This window comes from Lytechinus variegatus, chromosome 3 (assembly GCF_018143015.1).
Source record: "Lytechinus variegatus isolate NC3 chromosome 3, Lvar_3.0, whole genome shotgun sequence".
In the NCBI taxonomy this organism is placed as follows: Eukaryota; Metazoa; Echinodermata; class Echinoidea; order Temnopleuroida; family Toxopneustidae; genus Lytechinus; species Lytechinus variegatus.
The window spans coordinates 69098816-69119679 of NC_054742.1; the positions used below are offsets into that span (position 1 = coordinate 69098816).

A 20864-nucleotide genomic window follows, 5' to 3' on the forward strand; every position below is an offset into this window, starting at 1 on the left:
ATAAACGGCTGAAAAACGCCTAACATTTACGTGTCGTGAATTTTCAGTTGTTGAATTTTTGGAGAGAATTTCCGAGGTTATTTCTTATATTTCAAGTAGTGAACATTATTCTAACTTTTCTCAGGCACGAAGAGGAGTGGAAACTACAATGAAGTGGTTTGAAGGACAGATTTCTAGTGCTATCGCTCAGGCCAGGCAGCAGAAAAGTGTATTTATGGTATACATTCGAGGTAAACTCGCGCAGTGTTGTTTTCGCAATGTCATCCCTGCATGCGGGGGTTGCAACCCGTGAGCTACCCGGAGCTACCCGGTGACGGTGTCGCCAACTCCTGGGCATGCACGGCGGTATTGCGCTGTGGCTGTGCATGGCATGGGGGGGCGAAATTGTGGGCATTCCAAATTGTGCCCTGTATTATTTCATTCTTATTATTTTACAAAATGTGTAGATGAAATTAAAATGAACAGCCAATGAACAACTGCATTGCAAATTGGCATGACTTTGGTAAACATGTACATGGTTGGTAAATAAATTTGATTTGAAACTGAATCTGAATGAAAGTCGAACTCAAACTTCAAACAAATAAAGAAAACTAGATTTCTTGAATGGTTGTCATATAAATTAAAATACCGTAGCCGTAGGGTCTAACCAGTAGCTATGTGCGAATACGGGGCATCGCGAGCGCTGGTTTTGGTGGCACGGTTTTCGCGCGGGTTTTGCTGCGAGTGGCATCGCCTCTGTCTGGGCGGCTCATTGAAAATGGGGTTTAATGCGCATGCGCACATTGTAGGTGCAATCTCGTGCCTTTTATCAGACAGCTGAAGATGTGCTCTTTCTGTACATATAAGTTTCAATGTGGATACTCGCCTGTAAAGTGTGGATATCGGAGCTTGAAAGTTCATCAAATTTTTGGACGCGTAAATGTTCGAAATTTTTTTATGGTAAGTAAAACAAGAATCCGATTAGGTATACAATTTGACTGGAAATATATTTGAATTATCAAAAAATCCAAACTTACGCGATTCTGACGTTGCGCAGTCCAGATATAAGAGATGCCAGCTACCCTTGTCACAGCCGGTCTCTCGGCAGTCGAGCTGCCCGATGCGCCTGCGGTTGGCAGGGTGATGGGAGCGGTCGATAGTGAGTCGTTCATGCTGGATTGAACTAGATCGTAAATTGCTTACTTGATGATTATGTTGTGCCTTTTTTGGGAAATCTCTGTCATTATACCGTAGATAATTATTCTGATATTGATTTTAATACATACTTTTGTCACAGAAAGATTTTATCATCCCAAGGTTATGTGACTCAAGTCAAGAGTCTAGGTGGTTGATTATCGTTTCATTTGGAAACTGGATTTGCTTTTGACAGTGGAATATCAATGTTGACTTTTCTAAAATTAAATTCATGGGTGGAAATCCCAGGGGGACACGTCCCCCTACCCAAAATAATAGGGGGACATGTAACAATAATACATTTTTTTTTTCTTTCTTTTTTTCTTTTTTGGTCAAACTTTTTGGGGTTAAAATGACCTTACAACAGTTTGGGGATAAACTTTTTTTTTTAACTTGTCAGAGTTGCCAGCATCCATAGGCGGCGAAAGCTGGGGGAAGTGTACCCCCCCGCCCTTAATTTCAGGTGGGGGACGATTCCCCCACCTCAATTTTTTTTTTTTATAACCTTTTTTTTTTTCTTTTCTTTTTTTTTTTTGCTTGTCAAATTTAGTTTTCTGCGTCCCCCTATAATTTTTGGTTGATAACCTTTGGTGTATTTTTTTGATTATCAAAATAATTTGGTGGTCCCCCTAAAATTGTTGGCTTTCGCCGCCGATGCCAGCGTCCCCCTACCTTTGGGGCCAATTTCCGCCCATGATTAAAATGCAAAAAATTTGTTTAATTTTTCACTCTCAGAGGAAATATTTCACTTCCACATGGCTCTATTGTGTTATTCATTTTTTTCTATTTTTTATAATTTTTTTTTTTTTTTTCAAGAAGGGTGCAGGGGGGGGGGGTGTGTTCATAAGTTGAAATGGGGATGGGATTTGTATAAGTTTTTGTGTCACTTTTGTTCTCTTGTTTTGAGTGTTGGAGCTTTGATGCCTGTTTTTGTTGCTGTTCAGAGCTTTATTTATGTGCAGTGATTTCATGCTAGAATATGAACTTATTTTTCATTAAAAAAGGAGTGCTCGAACATGGCCTTTGTTGTAATCATACATATCTAAGAAATGCATATATTAAAGCTTAATTTTTATGTTTCCTTCTTGATACTTGAATTACATGCAATGCTACATCTTTACACCCTCAGACTCTGCTGCTCATCCTTCCTAAAAAAAATTGTAATCGAATGCCCACGGTCTCCAAAATGAAAGCTACATTATCCATCTATAAACAAATTGTTGAAACAATAAAATACATAAAGAATTGGTGAAACAATCAAATACATCAGAAAAGCACACTTGTATTTTTATACCATACAAAGTACATGTACAAAAGGAATGATATTTTTCATTTGTAAAAAAAGACCCCATACATACATGTACACAATACTAAAGTTGAAAAAGAGCTAATTGTAATTTATATCAGAAAAACAAAGAAATACATTAGAAATTACAAAAACAATACTTTAAACAAATTCATTTAGGAAATTATCTACATGATGCTGTTTTGATGCCAACTAAATTATATACAAATTATCTCTCATTATCACCTTCATTTGGCAAAAAAAAGAGGCGAGTAATTGTAATTTGCATAATTAATTAGAATTAATTAAAAAAAATTATTTTACACATAATAAGAAGAAAAATTACCAAGTGAAATGATTACACATCAATTGAGTTTTCTTTCACCTTTCCATTGATACCTAAATTACTTCAAAGGGCTCAAAAACAAAGAAGTTAGAGCCCGTTGAAGACTTGGGTTCAAAATGGTCACAAAATGGTCACAAAAATCGGTTATGCACTCCATTGACTTTACATTAAGACAATGACCACAAATTTGGATAAATATGCGCGACTTAAACTGGAATAACTTTATAATTTCTTGATGAAAATTTGAGTTCTTGGTATCATTTGAAAGGTCTTTTTAAGGGCTTTCAAATGATACAAAATTCATTGAGATTTGAGGATTTTCATTTTTTTTGTCACATACCTATAACCAGGCAGCTGGCAGCCGTCTGTTTCGAGGAGTTTTTTAACATTTTTAACTTTTTAAAGATTTCTTCTCGTACACAGATGGCTCGCTATCTATATCGTGCAGCCACCATGAGCCTAGCCTGGAGGCGTGGGGGAGTAAAGTCATCTACTCTACGTTGGGTTACTCCCCTAACGCCTGGCGCTCGAATATATGGCTCCCACGCACCAAGGGAAAAGGCAACTATAAAAATGCACCAAACTGCTAGTTATGTTTAGAATCTGAGGTTAACACTTCTGTACATGGGTAAAAATATCGGTTGGCAGCGTTTGGCAAAAAATGGATAGTTATGGTTACAAAATATCGCCAAAATGCGATAAAAAAATAAAAGTACATGTAGAAGAGAGTTTACTCACATTTGTTGTCATCGCCATCTTTGATCCTTTGTTAATGCAACCTAGTTACGTGACGCATAATCATGAGCGGTGCTAGATTAAAAAGTGCTAAAATGTCCCGCTTCAACCACTGAACTAGAAATACGTATTTTCAGTTCAATGGTTGAAGCGGGACATTTTAGCACTTGGGTTGACTTAAACCCTACCTTAACAGGTATTGGAATCAAAACAATACCCTTGGCAAGTGTTCCCTGAATTAAACCCCTAAATAAGTACAGCGATACATGTATTTTAGTTATGTCATGGACGTTGGTCGTTGGTTTTACCTACATCATTGGTAGACGGCCCAACCGCCCACACCTCAAACAAATCGGACTCTAAACACGTAGCATTGACGGGGCAAAAAGTTCATCCTTTATAAAACATTTTAGTCTTTTTTATACCCTTGAGAATTTGACCGTAAACACGTAGCTTTCCTAGCAAAATAGATACCTTTTTTTTTCCATTTTTTAAAGTGTTTTTGACACCTTATTACGTTACGTATGTAACGACAACGTGTCCTATCTTGAAAAAGACATCCTTTTTACATGTTTTTTTGGTCGCATGGTATCCACTTGTCAAGTATTGGTAATGTTCATCAGCAGGGTACATGTCGGACATATCAATTTGCTGAGTAAGGGCATTGTTTCAGTTGTCTGGTTGGGGATGTTGGCCTTATGGCACAATCGTTTGTCTCTCATGGGTGAATTTTTCTCACTGTTCCTAAAAGTAACCTCGGTAATGATAGTTTGTTGCATCACTTTCCCCAACAGTAGGCCTACATATTGTCTTTCTGTATTTAAAATGAAAAATAATTAATTTGAATAGAAAGAGAAAAATCCAACAAAAATAATGCTGAAAATTTCATCAAAATTGGATGTAAAATAAAAAAGTTATGACATTTTAAAGTTTCGCGTAATTTTACGAAACAGTTATATGCACATCCTGGTTGGTATGCAAATGAGGAAACTGATGACGTCATCCACTCACTATTTCTTTTGTATTTTATTACATATGAAATATTCTAATTTTCTCCTCATTGTCAAGTCAGTGAATCAATGATTAATTCCTCCCTGAACATGTGGAATCAGCATTGTTTAAGAATATATGGTTCAGTCAGCTTGGTTATTATTGTCAAATCTGTAAAAAATGAAATATTGTATAATTCAAACAATAAAAAGCAAAAGAAATAGTGAGTGATGGACATCATTGACTGACTAATTTGCATGACACTGAGTTGTGCATATCACTGTTTTTGTGAAAAATGAGCAAAACTTTAAAATGTCTTAACTTTCTTATTTTACATCCGATTTTGATGAAATTTTCAGTGTTATTCTTGTTGGATTTTTCTCTTTTTATTCAAATCAACCTTTTGTTGGGGTGGACTTGTCCTTTAATATGGTTTTCATATTAGTACCAAACTTTTTTTCATTTGTATTTACCAGGGTCAAATGAGGATTCCCAGAAGATGGATGCTACTTGGGAGGAAGATGCAGTCAACAAAACTTGCCAAGAATCGGGGATTGTTGTCATGCGGTTCCAAGCAGATAGGTAGGAATCAGTTTACGCAGGGTGCTACATAAGCACTTGCCCGATTGCCTGAGGCAAGTAAAAGTTAGAGTCTGGCAAGTATTTTGAACTGAAGACCAAAACTACTTGCCCAAATTGGGCAAGCAAAATTCTTACAGTAGAATGACCAAAATTAGGGTCGATGGTATGATATTGACCCCAATTTTGGTCATGGCAGGTAAGATAAAATCTCTCTGGAAAAATGAATGCAATAACAAGGTAGATCAGTTCATGTCAAAAGAGAGAAAAGGGTCAATGGTTTATAAAACCGCAAAACTTTGTTTTGAAGAGGTAAAATATTTTTTCAAGGATTTTGGGGGTAAGTGAAATAGATTTTTGGGCAAGTATATTCCAACTATTTAAAAATTTACTTGCCCAACTGGGCAAGTGCTTCAGAAAAGTTATGTAGCCCTGATTTACGTTTTGAAATGGGGCGATTCCTGTGAAATAACCAACCTTTTTTGTACATTTGATGCTTATTTTTCTTCATTCTCACTTCACTTTGTGAATTGCCCGAGTCATTAGTGATTTGAGATCATGACAAGTTTTCATGAGAATTAGAAAACTGAGACAAATGATTCATGAAGATCTTACATGCAGTGTGTCAATATATATATATATTTATATGTAAGACTTGTATATATTTATACGTAAGACAGAGATTTCATGGAAGGAAAGTAGGTTACATCCAAACACATGAACCAATCAGGAGACCATTAAAAATACTCTAATTGGGCGTTGCAAGAAAGTTGCAATCAATCGCAAGTCTATTTTCGGTGCCTAAATCAATCGTATCTCTTGTAATTAAATGTAAATTTGTGATTGATAGCTGAACTGCTCCTTGCAACAAGTAGTGTAATCTGATTTACTACACAGAGATGCCAACCAGTACGATTTTATCGTATTTAGTACGATAAAACAAGTAAAATACGACAGTACGATTTTGGCCATCAAAAATACGATTTCCCGACTTTCTGTCATAGTCCTGTTTTTGTCCCATGTGTTGTGTATGTATGCGCCCGCCCGTGAGTGAGCAGTGAAGCCATATCATACATGTAATTTAAATATCTGAAAAGCCAAAATCAAGTAACTTTCAATTTACGATAAGCACAGTTTCAAATTGCCAAGTGCGTGTTTCATGTACGCGCGTGCTTCCAATAGCGGTAACAGTTTTTCCCAACTTCACCATGTGCAATTTCTAATGCACACATTTCCAGTCAGGATATCACAATTCTGTGATATAGTAATTTGAATTGCACAGGAGATAAATCCCCGTTCACAACACAGGATATGCGAGTCTTGTATCCTCACAGTCGCCGACTTTGCTTGTCAAATCGGAGCCTTATTAATCCAAAGTCAATAGTTGTGAATTATAGCTTTTTAATTTCTTTCTTGGTGAGGGGTAAATATCAGACAATAAATCATCAAACAAGGCTCCATCTAAAAAAAAATAGGAGGACGCCGTGCACGCGAGTGTGGTACTTGGATGCTGTTAGCTAGCCAGTTTGAGCTCATATTCTCTGCCAGAGCTCTGGGTGAGAATTCTATCAGTAATGGCCTAAGTGATGGTGATTTTCTGTTTCAGATAGAGTTTAGATTTCATGTTAATTTTTGAAAACTGTAAAAAAAACTTCATGATTTCTTCATTGTGATGAATATTTAAGTTATTAATGAATACATTTTGTCTCACCTGCGAAGCAGAGTGAGACCATAGGCGCCGCTTTTCCGACGGCGGCGGCGGCGTCAACATCAAATCTTAACCCGAGGTTAAGTTTTTGAAATGACGTCATAACTTAGAAAGTATATGGACCTAGTTAATAAACTTGGCCATAAGGTTAATCAAGTATTACTGAACATCCTATTAGAGTTTCATGTCACATGACCAAGGTCAAAGGTCATTTAGGGTCAATGAACTTTGGCCGAATTGGGGATATCTGTTGAATTCCCATCATAACTTTGAAAGTTTATGGATCTGATTCATGAAACTTGGACATAATAGTAATCAAGCATCACTGAACATTTTGTGCAAGTTTCAGGTCTCATGATTAAGGTCAAAGGTCATTTAGGGTCAATGAACTTTGGCCGAATCGGGGGTATCTGTTGAATTACCATCATAACTTTGAAAGTTTATTGGTCTAGTTCATTAAACTTGGACATTAGAGTAATCAAGTATCACTGAACATCCTGTGCGCGTTTCAGGTCACATGACCAAGGTCAAAGGTCAATGAACTTTGGCCAAATTGGGTGTATCTGTTGAATTACCATCATAACTTTGAAAGTTTATGGATCTGATTCATGAAACTTGTACATAAGAGTAATCAAGTATCACTGAACATCCTGTGCGAGTTTCAGGTCACACGATTAAGGGCAAAGGTCATGTAAGGTCAATGAACTTTGGCCATGTTGGGTTTTTTTGTTGAATAACCATCATATCTCTGTAAATTTATTGGTCTAGTTCATAAAAAGTGGACAAAAGAGTAACCATGTATCACTGAACATCTTGTGCGAGATTCAAAGTCAGCACTGCTGCTATATTGAACCGCGTGATGAAGGTGAGACGGCCAGAGGCATTCCACTTGTTACAGAATTTAGACTCCCAGAATGAAAGGCATTTTCTGTGAAGATCTGCTTTTTCAAATAACTTGTGAAAAACTTGAACATGAACCTACAATACATGTACATTTAAAAATTTACATGTAGCCTGTGGGCTGTGGCTATGTGCTGGAATTTGAATAGACTGAGTTAGATATTGATTTAATTTCTTCATTTCTTGAACATAATTTATATGCAATCCAAGTGCACCTCACAGTCACAATCATACACAAACACTCACCCACACCCGTGATTCTAACCATGAAAAAAAACCTTAAATTTTTTTTGTAAATTTATTATTTGATCTGAATTCTCTATTTTTTATATGTTTATTTTATTCATTTATTTAGATTTTTTTTTTGGGGGGGTTCATTGTTTGTGGTTCATTAAAGATGAAAAGTAAATATAAGCCCATGTAAAGGGGATGTGGAGTGAGGGTGTCAAAACACACTTAAACATTTAAATCTGATTTCTTAGTTGTTTGAATAAGCCTATTACTTAGCATGCTATTTCTGTACTAATTGAAAATTGCCGGAGCTGCGCTTACTATAAACAAATTTGGAGGTTGGTTCACAGTTATATTCTTTTTTTTTTAATCCCCTTGTTCCAGAAAATTGCCCCCCGGTTCCTGTAAAACGCTCGCGACCGGGGCAATTTTTTTTTAAATTGCCCCCGCCTGCAGCTGCTTAATTCAAGGCTTGCACTGGTCATATTGAGTTTTTGTGAAAATCTGATTTTTCACTAAAAAATATGATTTTTCAGGATATTCAGTCTGATTTTTTGTGTCAAGAGGTTGGCATCTCTGACTACAGCTAAAACTCACTTATTCATTGCAAATTTGCAACAGAATATTTGTGATTGATTGCAAATATTTTCTTGCAACACCCCTTAACACTAATAGCAAAAATTTAGACCATGTCTAAGAATGTTCTCAATCATCCAGGTAGATTAGGTTGTATGTACTGGGTAAAAACGTGTCAACTGGACTTTTTTTTAGGTTCTACATCTCACACTATATGTATCTCTGGGATGTGAAATTGATTTTTCACCTGTAACAGGGTTGGGAGATGTTGTCCCCATCCAGTATTATGCCTGTATCATGAAATCTGGTTTTGACTGAAAACATGGTCTCATTCTGTGGTTAATCTATGGAAAGCCCTATCGACAAAAATCTTTTTAATGGTTGGTCTCGGAAAGGGGTATCGTGACATCGCTTACAAGCAGTAACGTCTAGATGTAGTGTCACTTCCTTGTAATGTACAACTTAGTCTGGTTGGTAACTCCTTTCTCTCATGAAAGTTACAAAGCCCAATGACGATGATCCTTGCAAGATTCAATCACGTCTCCAAAATGATGCAAATGGATTTTAATACCTTTTAAACCTTTCTCATTTTTTTTCTCTCCCCTAATTGTTGCCAGGCATGGTTGTAATGAAGTAATGTTTCTATTTTATGTTAAACATACATCTCTCTCTTGTTTTCTTTGCAGTGAGGAGTGCAAGCAGTTTTCTGTATATTGTATCCTTTGATTTATCATCTGTACTTTTATGTTGACCTGTAGTAAAATTTGCAATTAATCTACCTATTGTAATGTTGGAAGTCAATACCTCATTTTATTACAATTCATCAGGAAATTTGTATCACATTCATTCCAGTTTACAAATTTGGAATTGTCCTCTTAAATATATATATTTTCTGAATAACATGTGAAAGATAATAAAGAAATTCTTTGAATGCTCGAGCACCCGATCAACGTAGCAGTGCTAAAGCCGGGGTAATAATAACATTATCATATTAAGCAGGGCCCGCTGGTAGAACAGTTTTCAGAACTGAAGTGGCTACCCCGGGTAAAAATATGACAGTATTATTATCATTATTATTATAACTGATCGAAACCCTTTAGTTTTTCTGGAGGCTCATGCTTCTACCCCAAACCTGCACAGTGTATAGAAATTTGACCAGATGACATTGTTGTGATCAGAAGTCTCATACATGTATATTGCCACTTTGAAGATGATAATCCTTAACTGTCATTCATTTAGACCCTGTTATTTGCGTTCCTTGTGTGTATCTAATTTCGGGTGAGACTGGAGTCTTGATCGAGAGCATTGGAGGATTTGCTTCAGCTCCAGACTTGGTGCAGAAAATCAAGAAAGTCTATGAGGTAATGCTCAAACGATATTGTTGTTGCCTGGGTCAGTAATCAATTCAATGTTAACACAGAAAGGGAAAACTTATTTCAGGAGAAAACAACATTTTTGTATATCCAGAATAGTTCATGTTCTTACTATACTGAAATGATCTTTCACAGGCATTAATGATTTTTTTTTAACTTCATATTGTTATTGTAAGTCATACATATAGCAAGATATTGCTGTAACTTCCTAAACTGTTTGAAGAGAATATTTTCTTCATTGATGATTGTATGTTACAGACTGTCAAACAGAATCAGTCTGCATCGACACCCCCTGAGCAACCTGCAGCTGCTCCACAAGTTGCTGCAGCCACTCCACCACCAGTACCACAGCCGTCAGCAACTCCTGTGCAACAGAGCAGCCAACCAGAGGTATGTTACACAATTCTTTGTTTACCTTTATAATGCACTTTTGGTACCCACTCTTTAAGCAACTGATGCCATTTCATAGATGCAAGTAGCTATTGCATATATTCTTTATCTTTAACCTACTTATATTTGTATGATATTGGTAATCATGAATATAGTTTTCTGTCACTGAGCAGTTCAATGCCATGTCATCTTCATATATGATTACTTTCACCCAATCCTGGTAGGTGTTTCATAAAGCTATTCTTAAGAGCGACTGGTGAACTATTCTTACGCTCTAAATAATCACCAATGAACATTCAAGGTCAATATCATTTACCACAAGAAAGGATCACAAGTCCTTAAAGTCCCTCTTAACTAACGATCAGCTTTATGAAATGGCGCACTGGTCAATAAGTTGTCCTGAAATGATGGGTAAAAAGAAGAGAAGGAAAGCACTTGATGCTTAGCCAATGTTAGGTATAACATATTCTTTTGTATTCTCCGTCATCAGGTGCCATCTACATCCTCCTCATCCGGAGCTCAGAAGGAGAGTGCTCAAGAGAGAGCAGCCAGGATGAGACAGAAGATGGAGGAGGTTCATCGGAAGAAGGAACAGCAGAGAAAAGAGGTAACAAGATGACGGAAAGAAAACTCAAGAGATGAGCCGGGTTAATTATAAAAAATAACGCAGTGCTTGTATAGCGCATCTCACATTTTGTCATAACATCCCTATGCACTTCCAAAGGACTTGGATATTATTACCCTGGCTTTAGCCCCGCAGCCTTGTACAGCGCGATGGCATTTCAAGGAATGAATTCTTGCCGGGTACCCATTCATTTCACCTGGGTTGAGTGCAGCACAATGTGGATGAATTTCTTGCTGAAGGAAGTTATGCCATGGCTGGGATTCGAACCCACGACCCTCTGGTTCAAAGTCAGAAGACTAATCCATTGGGCCACAACGCTCTGCAGTTGGAGTTTGTTCATATTTTTTACCTTAATTCAGATCAGGAACTAAGTTGTGTAATTTGTGTAGCTAGTAAAATAACTCTAAATAAATTTCAGGTGATTGAATTCAAATTGACATTAAGAAGGCACAAAATTATTATTATACAAATTGCTGCATTGGTTAACAAAAATTAAAAGGGGGGAAAAATGCAAGATCCTACATAAAAACAAAAAAAGCAGATGAAAACCAGGGGTGGTATTCTGGAACACTGTCATAACTTTGTCATAAATTTTGTAATTTCTCTCCGAGATGTGACACCGCCATGATTGTCACAAATCGGTATTCTGAACACTGTCTTTTCCCTGTCATATCTCCCTAAGTTTCCGCCCATCTTTTCGGAAGCAAACCAATCAAAATTATTGTTAGATCCCAGTGGGAGCCCTTTTAGCCAATAGGGAGGCCCTGTGGCAGGTAGGGCGTATCCCCAATACAGTTGCTGGTATCGCGCAACTACGTGTATATTGATGCGCTTAATTACAAAGAGAGACAGGGAGCTGTGAAGGATTTCAAAAGAGAAAATGGAAAAAGAAGGAGAACAGAGAAAAAAGGGAAGAATTAATATGTAGGGCCTAACTAATTGTCATGGACGATGAGTAAACTAAATCTAAATAATATCATTATATGCTTGACATTCGGTTGGAAGGATATCAGGGGAGTGTTTCATCAACATTTTTGTCCGACAAGTTGTCAGGTCTGACAACTTTCTTTGATTCTGATTGGCCGAGAGGCACTGTTACTATGGTAACTGTCAGATAAAACAGGACTTGTCGGATAAAACGTCTGACAAGTTCTTTCATGTCACAACTTTTGTATGAAAGAATTATGCTTATTTAAAGCCGCATATTTTTGGTGTGCGCTAAAGAGAAGAGACAAAATTTGTGACAAAAGTTATGACATCCACCAGAATATTGATTTTGTCATATCTCTGAGAAAAGATGAATATGGAGAAAAGACAATGTTCAGAATTTCGCCCCAGACCTCTCTTCAGTGCAGATGGTCATATAGTCACCTGGGGCCCATCTTACAAAGAGTTGCGATTGATCCGATCAATCGCAACTATGGAAAGCCAGCAAAGTCAAATATGAAATGCTGTTTGTTAAAAAAAAATTATAGATATGAATGTAAATCCATAAAGTCATTGATTTTTTGACAATTTGGTGTGTTTTCCTTTGTTTACAAAGGACATTTTGCAAATTTCCTGTAGAAAAAATTATGACACTGATGGATTTCCATAGAGTTACGATTAATTGGATCAATCGCAACTCTTTGTAAGACGGGGTCCGGGTCTACAAGCAGTTATTCTACTTCTCAGAATCTTTTTTTTTTTGTTAACAAATTTTTGGCATTACTTCTGTGTGTTAAGTTTGCATGCTCGTTCTGTATTGGAAATCATAAAAGTCAGACAAAATTGGAACCGGTGGGATTCGAACCTGCCATCTGCTGCTTGCCGGTCAGCGACTTAACCACCAGGCTATTCTGGTCACGGCCAAGTCACGATGAACTGGAATTAAAATACCCTCGATCCTCTTGCAGTCCGCCGTGGACATAGAAGTAATGCAGAAAATTTGTTTACAAATTATAATTTCTCCTATTAAAGCCTCTTTATTTACTATCAGATAGTCTTATACCACATGGGCTGAACCTATTTGGTCTACTATCAAGTTGGTCTAATTGTAGTTTGGTCTACACTGCACTTGGTCTAATACCCACTTAGTCTAATTCTCATTTAGGCTAATACCCAGTTGGTCTAATTTTCACTTAATCTTATTATTTTTTACTTAATCAAATTGAAAAATTGTGTCATTGTGTTACGTGTACTTTCGACCTTGCAAGTAAGAAATCTTGCAAGAGTAATATACAGTTAAAGTGATTGGTTAACATTGGTTTGACTTTTAAAAAATCTGAGCTAGAAGGTCACACTTGTCACCTGTGTCTGTGATATGTTACAAAAATGAAGCCCAGAAAAAATTTTGTTAAAAATAATTATTTAGTGCTTAAAAAATGTAAATATAAAGTGACCGGAAACACCATCTTAATTTCATCCCATACACTTATGTGTAGTATTTAGGTGTCTATAAGACGGCTATTTACAAAATCAGGGTTTGCCTTGTAGTTTTAGCTTTTCATTCACAATGGTTGTTTTCAGGGTTTGTTAGATCTAATACATGCACGTGTACACATGTTTCATCTTGGTTTGAGAATTTTTTAAATTGGCTGCTCACAAAGTTAAACAATACCTTTAAGTGCTGTCACTGCATTCTGATGCATATTGCCAAGGAGGTCTATAATAGAAAGAATAAGATAAATAACAAATATTCCTAACCCTTTTTACATTTAGGCAGAGAAGCAAAAGGAGCTTGAACGGCGTAAAGTAGGTCAAGAAATTCAAAAAGCTGATCAGCATCGATCTGAACTACAGGCCAAGCAAGTAGCAGATGATCTCCGCAAACAACGTCTTGATGACAAATTAGCAAGAGAGAAGGTAAAAAGAAAATACTCAATTTTTATGTGTTCTGATGAATATGAGTTTATGCACGTTTCTATGAAAGGTTCCTTTATATGAACGGTTCTTAGTAATGATTTCATAGTGATAATCATAGTAATAATGCAATCATAATAATTGTATTATTTGTAATAATCATAATATTCATAATAATCATGTGCCAATAATCATAATTGTGATAAGCATAATAATCATGATATTCATGGTTATGATGATAAAGGCTTCTTCAGCAGCACCAGTTTTCATGAAAAGAAATACAATTACCTATTTACTACCCAAGCATTTTCTGATTTTAGTGTCACTGTGGTCTGTTTTCGCAAGGTAATTGACTTATCATTTTCTCTCTAATATGGAATAGGTTCTTCAGCAGCTAGCCAGGGATAAGGCAGAAAAAGAGGTTCGATTCAGATCAGAGAAAGAGCAGAGAGAACAGAAGAAGATGCAAGCTCAGAAAGAAAAAGAAGAAACATTGAAAGCAACACAGGCCAGGCAGGAAGCTGCCAAGCTGTAAGTTTTGTTTCTTCACACCTGCCATTCTCTCTCTCTTATCATATCTCTTTCTTTCCTTTTCTTTCTTTGCTTCTTCCTCTTTTGTTCTTTCTTATATTTATATACCCAAGATTTAGGTTATCACTTAAGGTTAGATGGTTTATGTCAAAAGATGTGCAATGCATATTAACTTTCATTCTCTCACTCTATTTGTGTTTTTATGTAGATATTTTATATTATTTAGAAATATTGTTTCTTCTGTGATATTCTGTGAGTTCTGTTTACTCAACCCTTCTGATCATTGTCTTTTCTCTTTATCCATGGTTTATGCAGATTTCCTGTATAAAATTACGCTTATTTTACCGCGTATGATGAAAATGTCCAATGCTGATGCACGCTTTTGCCACAGTGCGCCAAATGGACGCCTGTTGCCGTGGTTATCCACGCTATTTTATTAATGAGTCCACTGTTTTGAATAATGAGTCCACTCTTCAAACAGTGGACTCATGAATAAAATAGTGTATCTAACAAGATAAGGCTACTGTAAAGGATATTTAAAATATTAGAAGGTAATATGAATTTCAATTTCTTATATAAATTGAAATTCATATTACCTTCTAATATTTTAAATATCCTTTATAGTAGCCTTATCTTGCCACATCTGAATTATTGTAATTGTATTTGGGGTAATGCATACAAATCACGCCTTCTAAAGCCATATATCCTACAGAAAAAATCAATCCGTTTAATTACATAATATTTTTCCATTGAAGTATTGCAATATGTTTTCACTCAATTTAAATGTTCATTCTTATGCTACTAGACAAAAAGATAATTTCTATGTTCTGAAAGTGAGACTTTCTTCTTCTTTAAATTCACTAGCTTTAGTCGGTATAAAAAAAACTTCACTAAAAGATTGTTCAACTGTATCCTGTTTCAAAAAAATATTGTAGGGCAAATGGAAAATCTATAAACTCAATAGGGTTTGTGTGCGTATGTGTGTGTGATGCTGCGTGTATGTGTGTATGTTTATACATTTATATATTTGCTGATAAAATTTGTGTTTTCTTAGTTTTCTGTTTCTGATTGTAAATTATGTCAATGATATTGTTTTGGGGGCCATTATCTACAAGCAGTTTGCTTTTTTATGGTCCTAGCCATATTTTGTTTGCATAATTATGTATGATTTGTATATACACATTTTTATGGTTGAATAAACTTGAATTGAATTGAACAATGGTAACAGGAGTCAATTTGGCGCACTGTGACATAAGCGCGCATCAGCATTGGACATTTTTTTATACACGCACCCGATACGCGGTAAAATAAGCGTAATTTATACAGGAAATCTGCATAAACCATGGACTCAACCGTGGGTTTTCAAAACCACCTTTGTGAATTCGGGCCATAATATTCAATCTTCTCACAATTTATGTGTTTTATTGCTAATATTTTCTATTTTCTTCTTTTGTATAGTGATACAGCCAGGATACAATTCCGGCTCCCAGATGGTTCTACCATGACCAATCAGTTTGATTCCAAGGCACCCCTTCAAGAAGCCCAAGATTATGTAAAAGAGGTAGTTATGAAAAATGATGTCATAGTCATTAGCTTTTAAGGTCTCTGTCCACCAAATGTGGTGCTGCAGGTATTATTAAAGCTGGTATATAAAGGAAATAAATTTCCATAAATTTGGTAACTAAGCAAAACCTGTATTAAAATTTTTATAACCTGGTAATTCACATTGAATCACAAAAAAAAAATTCTGGCTCTTCATATCCTCAATTGAAATGTCTCAAAAGTATCCTCTTCCCTGAACCTGAAAACTCGTCACTGTATCTGATTTTATCTGAGTGACACCACATCATGCCTGTAGAATATTCAAGTCCCAAGGCTGTTCTGCACAACTATTCATATTATCTATGTAGTTCACATTATGAATACTAATCTGGCTGACTTAGATTTAGATTTGTGAGATGTTTGTTTTTATGAATGGCTGTTTGATGGTTGTGCTAATATACCAAGTATCTTTTGCTGATGTGGTTTACGGTACACCATGTGGAGTGTTATAGAAGCAGTGGATAGAAGAAGAGAAGGAAGTGGATAGGCGAGAAAGTGGAGATTTGAGAATAGAGTATTCTTTCTTGAGAATAGTCCTGAAAAGGACTGTAAACCAGAAGGAATGTTGAGTGAGAACAGCTTGAGTAGTAGAGCTGATGAGGAGATGCTGGCTTGCGTCGGCGAGTAGAGATGATGAGTAGTAGAGAGACTTGACGTTTCGGACAGGTTGACTGTCCGTCTCCAGGAGACTCCTGAAGACGGACAGTCAACCTGTCCGAAACGTCGAGTCTCCTGAAGACGGACAGTCAACCTGTCCGAAACGTCAAGTCTCTCTACTACTCATCATCTCTACTCGCCGACGCAAGCCAGCATCTCCTCATCAGCTCTACTACTCAAGCTGTTCTCACTCAACATTCCTTCTGGTTTACAGTCCTTTTCAGGACTATTCTCAAGAAAGAATACTCTATTCTCAAATCTCCACTTTCTCGCCTATCCACTTCCTTCTCTTCTTCTATCCACTGTTCTATAACACTCCACATGGTGTACCGTAAACCACATAAGCAATTGTACATGCCACCATGCAAACCTTCAAACAACATCTTAAGTATCTTTTGTTTTGTAAGTTGAGGCCAATGATTTTTCTCCACTGATTATCAAAATAATATATATTTCTAATTTCTCTGTTTTGTAGAACGTTGGGACAACCCTGCCTGAATTCACACTGTCCGTCACGTACCCGAGAAGAAATTTTGGACCTGATGACATGCAGACGTCTTTTCCTTGACCTAGGCTTAGCTCCAAGAGCAGCAATAGTTGTATTACCTGTAAGTGATTTCTTACCTTGTGATATTTGTCTTACAATGATTAGCAGTTGTTTGAGGGAAGAATGAAGAAAGTTTTTGTCCAGAAGTAATTATTTTCCTTGTTCTATTGAAAATTGGCAGCAACAATGTGAGTTGTATAGTACTTGATATTTTTGTTATATCATTTTTTTGGTTTCTTTTATTGTTATCATGGTTTTATTGAAGAACACTAATATTAGTGATTGTTATTCATACAGACCTAAAGCTACGCACCCTATATACGCACCACTCATCGCGCGCGCATGCAGTTTTCAATGGCAAATGCGCACTCTGTGTGTGGAACTGTGACTGCAGAGTGATGAACAATTCTTATTAAATATTTTCTACAGAGGCTGCAATAAATCTCTAAATTCAGAGAAAACCAACAACTGTTAGGAAGTTTGGAGTTATATTCGCTTTAATTTCATTTTATCCTATAATAATTTGAATATATTTTAGAAATTGAGGCACAGGAAATACTATTTTTTTGCATGATAAATCGAGTGCGTAGCTTTAGGACCCCTTCTACATCGGGCGGCGAAATCAAGAGGTGTTCGAAAAACACGACAGGATTTTCGTATTAGTGAGTTTTGTGATATTTTCTACTTGGTTAATGATCTTTAGAATGTTTGCCACAAATTAGTGAAATATAATTTGTTGAAATATTAAAATTGGGACAGTTTTTATTGTTTGAAAACAAAGTGCGTAGCTTTAGGTCCCCCATCATACAGCAGAGTCTCAGGGCGGGAGGGTAAGTTAAAAATTATTTGCTAAAATTCTCTGTATGAATAATAATCATAATACTGGATGTCCCATTTTTCGGTCAATACAAGGAAAAATAAGACTCGCTTTGCAAAATATTGGACTCGTCTTCGACTCATCCAATATTTATGCAAAGCTCGTCCAATATTTCCTTGTATTAACCTCAAGGCCATCCAATATTATGTAATGAATCATTCTTGAAGTGAAAGAAATATCTAAAAGGATAAGCAAGATTATTGAGAGAATATTTAATAAATAGATAAATATACATTTATATTTCTGAAGCTGGTTTATACATAGAGATATTGAAAAATACAATACATTTTATATATGTAATATTTCATTTTGTTAAGTAAGATTGATCTATCAGCTTTCTCATTGTAGAATAACACCAACCCCTTAAAAAAACAAAAAACAAAAATAGCCCCAGATTTTTCTGTCTTTATACATTTGTGTTTAGTATGGGTTTGTATTTGTATCCACTGGTTTGCATTGTAATATTCCTCTAAGAGGTTAAATATATCAATTGATTTACTCACATCCCTTAGAAATAACTATTTAAATTTGCATATCCTTATATGCTATGCTGCCTGCTAATTTGGTAAATTTGGAAATTCATGAAGTATTTTATGACCGGTTTTTATCAATATTTCCAGGGAAAGCTAATTCCTACATCATCCAAGTCCCAGGTATCCGCATCCAACGCTGGAGGCATCATCTCCTGGCTCCTAGCTCCATTCCTCTTCATCTACAACATCATCTACAATGTCCTCTTTGGTTCCTCGGAGTCACCCTCCGGCCCCCAGCCTACCCCACCCTCACCATCACAGACCCATTCGGGTATGGAGTCACCCGCTGGAGACAGGAGTAGCAGGGGTGCAGGGGCTAGACCGAAAAGGTAGATCTTGTATCTTGCTTGCGGACGTAAAGAACGATGTTTGAATGATGTTGATGGGTAATAATGATGATGGTAGTGATGATGGGTATGGTGACGATGATGAAGATGATTTTGATGTTGATGATGTTGATGGTGATGATGATGATGGTGATGTTGTTGATAATAAAAAATAGGCATTTATATAGCGCCATCTATCTAGAAATATTCTATTCCGAGGCGCGTTGTTATTATTATTACCCCGGCTTTAGCTCGAGCTGCCTCTCAGCGCTCATGCATTCAAGGAATTAATCCTGCTGGGTACCCATTCACCTCACCTGGGTCGAGTGCAGCACTGTGTGGATAAATTTCTTGCTGAAGGAAATTACGCCATGGCTGGGATGATGATGATGATAATGTTGATGATATTGATGTTGATGATGTTGATGACAATGATGATGGTAGTGATAATGGATATGGTGATGTTGCCGATATGTTGATGATGGTGATAATGGCGATACTGACGATATAGAATTGATGATGATGTTTGTGATGATTATGATTATTGTATCAATTATGATGCAGATATTGATAATAGTATTGAAGATGATGCTGCTGATGATGATGAAGATGAATGTGTTTGTTATTATGGTCATTTTGATTAAGAAGACTTTTATTCTCATAAACTCTATGATAATAATGCGTGTGATACAATGCTGATGATATGTTCCAACTTCCATTGACAAACGATGCAAGTCTTACCATTTTATAATTTCTTTTCAGTTCATACGCAAGGAGAAGAACGCCAGCTTCTGGAAGCAACAGCGCTGATTTTTCTCGACGGGAGGGCAACGTCCATCGGTTAAACACTCAGCAAGATGAGGATGATGAAAATAATACTTGGAATGGAAACTCTACCCAACAAATGTAACCAGACAGTAGAAATATAATAAATGATGTTAGGACTATACGATATGATAATGATATCAAAGTGTCCTGTCCTTGGTCATCAATGAATAGATGATATTGGGTAGGCTATTTACTCTCACAGTATGATAGTTTCTCTGTATGACACATCTCAAAACGAGCTTAAATTGCAGTTCAGCTGGCCATGCATGTATTAAATGTCCACTTAATCAAACACACCAGAGTCCAAGAGAAAGGGTCATGAAAGTGTTGTCTCTTTACCGACAGTTTCTCTTTTTCCGATGATTTATTTGCTTGAATAACCAGCTCATGGGCAAAAAAAACATTGTCTGTGAACATTGATTGTTCATAATGACAAATGTAATCGAGTGTAAAAATCAGCCCTATGACGATATAAGCATGATGCTCTGTGTTAGAGGATGCATACAGATGCGGTGAGGAGAAGAATACACAAAACGATTACATGGTGTCTGGTCATAAAACTAAGTACCACCCCATTCCACTCTGTTTAATTGAGAAAAATTGTTGATATATATACACGCTTCAGAAAGTGAATTCCCCATGAAATTGGTACCAATAAGATTTGATAATTTCATGAATTCTGTGAGCACCAGAATCAGTAGCCAAGCAGAGGCGGGGTCTTATTAGGGTCCCTTGAGCATTTACTCTGGTGGATACGTGCACAATAATATAGACACAATTTTTAACCAATATGGTTATAATTCATTGAATATGCTTGGAAGGGGAGTGAAAAAGACAGTAAGCACATGTTAAATGAAGTTGAAACTTACAAAAAATATGTATAAAGACAATGTGTTGAAAGGCATAAGTTAACGTTATAGACATGTAATTAAAAAAAACAAAAATAAAGGAGAGATGAAATATGTACATGGATGCCTTTCTATCAACCTAAAAACTCTGCAACCAACAAACAAATAATAAGAAATGCTTTTGATACCTTGAAATAGAAGATTTTGTGTAATTTCTATCGTGCCGATGATAATAGAACACAAGAGTGTATGTGATGAAAGTAAGATGGTATTTCTGGTCACTTTATATTTCACTTTTTTTGAAGCACTGAATGATTTTTGGGCGCGATTTTTCCTGGGCTTCAGATTTTTTTTTAACATCAC

The 20864-nt window shown here is 36.3% G+C and overlaps 1 protein-coding gene across 1 annotated transcript; it reads left to right on the plus strand.

Moving 5' to 3' along the window:
• LOC121411788 (UBX domain-containing protein 4-like) lies at window positions 1-20275 on the plus strand. Its single transcript, XM_041604645.1, is given in 13 exon segments — window positions 1-230; window positions 5006-5111; window positions 9210-9238; window positions 9763-9884; window positions 10155-10286; window positions 10777-10893; window positions 13612-13755; window positions 14135-14283; window positions 15742-15844; window positions 17018-17101; window positions 17103-17150; window positions 18587-18828; window positions 19588-20275. Coding segments are annotated over 13 exon segments (1506 nt in total). The 5' UTR covers window positions 1-148; the 3' UTR covers window positions 19736-20275.
• Window positions 20276-20864: the final 589 nt, after the last annotated feature.